The sequence below is a fragment of the Chaetura pelagica genome, unplaced genomic scaffold (genome assembly GCF_000747805.2).
Source record: "Chaetura pelagica isolate M959 unplaced genomic scaffold, ChaPel_1.0 scaffold436, whole genome shotgun sequence".
Taxonomy (NCBI): Eukaryota; Metazoa; Chordata; class Aves; order Apodiformes; family Apodidae; genus Chaetura; species Chaetura pelagica.
Window position 1 is genome coordinate 2,938,386 of NW_009953651.1, and position 3,728 is coordinate 2,942,113.

The window sequence follows — 3,728 nt, forward strand, 5'->3', positions numbered from 1 at the left end:
GGGGTTGACGTCATTCCGGGCGTCCTTGCGGCTGGCTCATCGCCATTCTGGCCCAGGCCAACCCCCTGTTCGGGCCGCAGCTGAAGAATGAGACCGTCTGGTACGTGCGCTTCCTCTGGGAGTGAGCAGTCCCTGGCACCTGCGTAGAGACCCCCCGAGATCGTCACTGTGAGTGGGCAGAAGGCTGGGGTGGCAGGGATGTCCATGCTTGTCTGGCTGGGAAGGGAGAAGCTTTGGCTTCTGTGCATTGTGACTGTGATGAGCTCGTCTTGGTGTGGGTCTGCTGGCTCTGTGCTGGGCCTGAGCAAACTGAGTGCTTCCCCCTTGGCCCATCTTTCTCAAGGTTTGGGGGGGCTCCATCACGGGTGCAGTTTGGTGCTAATTTTTCTCCTTTCTCCCTCCCCCAGCTCCCACTGCTGTTCCAGCCTCTATCCTCCTGTACCAGGCAGCTCCCAGAGGTGCTGGGATGGAGGCTGGATCTGCTGCCCCAGCGCACCCTGAGCACTGCAGACTGGACCAATGATGACTGAGCCCCTGAGCATGGCAGGCAGCACCCCTGCCCAGGACAAGGGCCCGGTCATCCCAGCCCTGGGAGCAGGGATCCCCTCAGCTGGTCATGTGCTGCAGCACTGAAACTGAGCAACATCCTGAGACTGATCTATGTGTAGTGCCAGTGGATCCTGTTCCTGCAGTGCTTGCCATTCTCCCTCAATGTGCTCCCTAATTGAAATCCCTGCCCCTAGCCTAAGCTGCCCCAACTAGTTGCCATATTCCTGGTCATTTCAGGCACCAGCTGCCCCTCTGCCCCTCTTTGTGCAAAGGTAGGAGCCCACTGCATCCTCATTGTATGGTCAGTTCCCCTGTCATGATGGTGGTCCTTGCTAAGACAGATGGTGGCTGTGAGAAGGGAGGGCTGACCCTGACCCCCATGGGTATGATGAAGGAGGGGCTGGGGTACAGGGCAGGGGCTTCATGTGGTGCTGTGTCTTCTGCCCCAGCAGTGAGGGTGCTGCAGGTATCATCGCCACCCCAACCTCTGTCTGGGTTTTGAGAACTGAGTAGGGTGTTGTTTTTTAGGTTTCCCCTTATTTATCAGATAATTTATGTGTATTTATTTATTTATCTGTGTTTAAATTTGTGTTGTGGAAATAAATCCTTTTTCTAGTAAGTGATGCTGGAAGCAGTCATTTGCTGGTTTGAGGCTGAGGAAACAGTCTTGACTTTATTCAGACTTCTTCCCTTCCCACCAACCCTGCTCTTGCACCATAAGAACAAGGCTGGGATCCTCAGCTGTTGAGCAGGAGGTTGGCAGCACACTGATGCATGGAAAGTTTTATCCTTTATGCCACCTGTGCAATCATCCTGTGGGACCAGGGTCACAGGTAGGCAACAGCACATGCCAGAGGGAGAACTGGGTGCCTGCCCAGCCTCCCTGATGGCAAACAGCCATGCTGGGGCCACCCCCATGGCTGGGCTGCAGCTGAAGAGGCTTGGTGGCCTCTCTCCCAAGAAGCTCCATAAGACTGGGTGGAGAATAAGGTAAAAAGTAGGGAACAACATCTTCCGGGGGCTTTTCCTCTTAGGAGAGAGGAGGAGCAGCAAAAGGTGCTGTCTCCAAGGATTCCAACATTTCAGTTTTAATCAGAGCTTCCCTTGCTGCTACCAGCTCAGTTGAGCTCAGCTGTCCTGCTGGCAAGAAGCAACTCTGTTGCTCCACCCTGGCATCACAAAGTAACACCTGTCAAGCTGCCAGCCTGAAGCCATCACTCCTGGGGAGGTGTTTGCTAGAAAACAAAACCAGTGCGTGGTGGGTCAAGGGGTTTGTTTATTGCTGCAGGAATGGGAACAGCTGAGTTCAAGTAAAAGTTTTGAATTTCATGGAGTCATCAGGGGCTCCAGCCCCAGGGGAGGAAGGCTGGTGCCTGTGCACACAGCCCAGGCTTGCCCTGCAGCAGTGACCTGGGCTGGATAAAGGTGGTTTCCCCATGGGCCGGGCCAGCCTGCACTCATGGCAGAGAGAACCACTGGTCCTGGTACTAGTGCCCAGTTAACGTGTGGGATGCCACGGGGCAGACATGCCCAGGAGGGAATGTATGAAAGGAAGCAGTCCACCTGAGTGGTGCCTGAGGAACCAGCCCCTGAGCCCTCTGTGTTCAGCCTGGGGCATTGGCTAGGACTCTAGGGGGACTATCCTGGGAGGGGAAGATGTGGCAAAGAGCAGGACACCTCTTAACACTGCAAGAGGGGCTGGGCAGAGCAGCTCAGTGGCGCTCACGATACACCTGGTTCTTGCAGTAACTTCGCTGGTGATTGCTGCTCTCCAGCACGTGGATTCATAAGGGACTACCGAAAGGCCACCCCTAGGGACAAGCTACAGCACCTTACCAGCTTGCTCTGCAAACCTGCGGCTGAGTCATGAGGTGGCCCAGTGCTTCAGGCCACAGCCACAGGTTGGCTGCCTCGGTGATAGTGTTCTGCTTATCTTCAGGAACTGCTGAGCTGCAGCCTTGAGCCCGCTGGCAGCAGAGGACTTTGCTCTACACAACACAGCAGGGGGAAGGCCAGAGGCCAAGGAATGCAAAGATTAGGACTGGGTTGAGGTGGAGAGGAAAGCTCAAGTGGCTGTAGCTTCCTCAGCCCACGGGTTCTGCTGGTTCTGACGTGGAGATGATGGAGTGCAGCTGAGATGCTGTTCAAGAGAGTCCAAGCCCTCAGAGCCCAGGCTGTCAGCCAGTCCTGGTTCTGCTGGTGCAACTGGACGGTGAGTACCATCAGAGTTATGGCCCATTTCCCTGGCCTGGCACCACCACCACCTTGTCCAGCCAGAGTGTGGTGAGCTGGGCCAAGCGCAGCTGCCGGCGGTGGATGCGGCGCAGCCGCAGGAGGTAGAGGACTATTGCCAGCACCACCACCAGGATGCAGGCAAAGAAGAGATAGTGATTGTAGACAAAAGAGAGGCGCAGCCAGGAGGTGTGTGCTTGCCGGATGCTCTCCTGCCGGAGATCCCTGTGGATAGGAGCCAGGACTGGCCATGAGATGCCATGGGGTACTACTAGAGCCCTGCACCACTTCTCTCCTTTGCCGAGGTGCAGAGCTCTCACCCAGTGCAGTAAATTCTGTTCCTCCCCGACCACCCTTTCTCAGGCGATGCCATCAGCAAGCCAATGGTACCTGAGTGGCAGAAACCGTGTCTTGTACAGGATGGCTCCTAGTGTCCACTGCACTTCCCGGTCGTACACCAGCTGGACTGTGCGCAGGCTGGGGTAGTCCAGGGGGAACTGGAAGCCCTTGTGAAGGACTTGGTACATCCAGGCCGATTTGAAGCACTGGTACCTGCAGGCACAGTGCGCAGGAGCATCAGCCAAATCCTGTCACCTGCAAAAGCCCTCACAGGAGGTCTGGCCATAGAACCTTCCCAGTAAAGCTACTTACTTCAGCCGGTGCTGGTCTGCATGAGCTGAGTAGAGGCCACCACGGAAGCGCTGGGTTAGCACCTCCCATCGCTGGCTGCAGTACTCCTGGGGAATAGAGAAGTTGGGGATCAGAGCAAAGGAATGGTCCCCGCTCCCTCACAGTCTCAGGCACGGTGGATCCCCAGCCCCCAGGCTGGGGCAGCACCCACCTGGGCAGCAGTGGTGAAGGTGGGGGCGCTGTACTGGCCGCCCAGGCGCAGCACATCCTCAGTACAGTAGAAGAATTCAGAGAAGCCATAAAATTCACTGTTTTCA

At 56.3% G+C, this 3,728-nt stretch overlaps 2 protein-coding genes across 2 annotated transcripts in view; one reads left to right on the forward strand and one right to left on the reverse strand.

Moving 5' to 3' along the window:
- LOC104390921 (cytochrome c oxidase assembly protein COX15 homolog) overlaps nucleotides 1-125 on the forward strand; it is a 5,792-nt gene extending 5,667 nt beyond the window's left edge. Inside the window, exon 8 of the mRNA XM_010000131.1 lies at nucleotides 27-125. Within this exon, the coding sequence (XP_009998433.1) occupies nucleotides 27-125 (99 nt within the window). The remainder of the gene's footprint in view (nucleotides 1-26) is intronic.
- A 2,652-nt stretch (nucleotides 126-2,777) lies between these two features.
- ENTPD7 (ectonucleoside triphosphate diphosphohydrolase 7) overlaps nucleotides 2,778-3,728 on the reverse strand; it is a gene marked incomplete at its 5' end in the record, with an annotated part of 3,912 nt that continues 2,961 nt past the window's right edge. Inside the window, 4 exons of the mRNA XM_010000132.1 lie at nucleotides 2,778-3,006; nucleotides 3,172-3,333; nucleotides 3,433-3,518; nucleotides 3,623-3,721. Coding sequence (XP_009998434.1) covers nucleotides 2,778-3,006; nucleotides 3,172-3,333; nucleotides 3,433-3,518; nucleotides 3,623-3,721 — 576 coding nt within the window. The remainder of the gene's footprint in view (nucleotides 3,007-3,171; nucleotides 3,334-3,432; nucleotides 3,519-3,622; nucleotides 3,722-3,728) is intronic.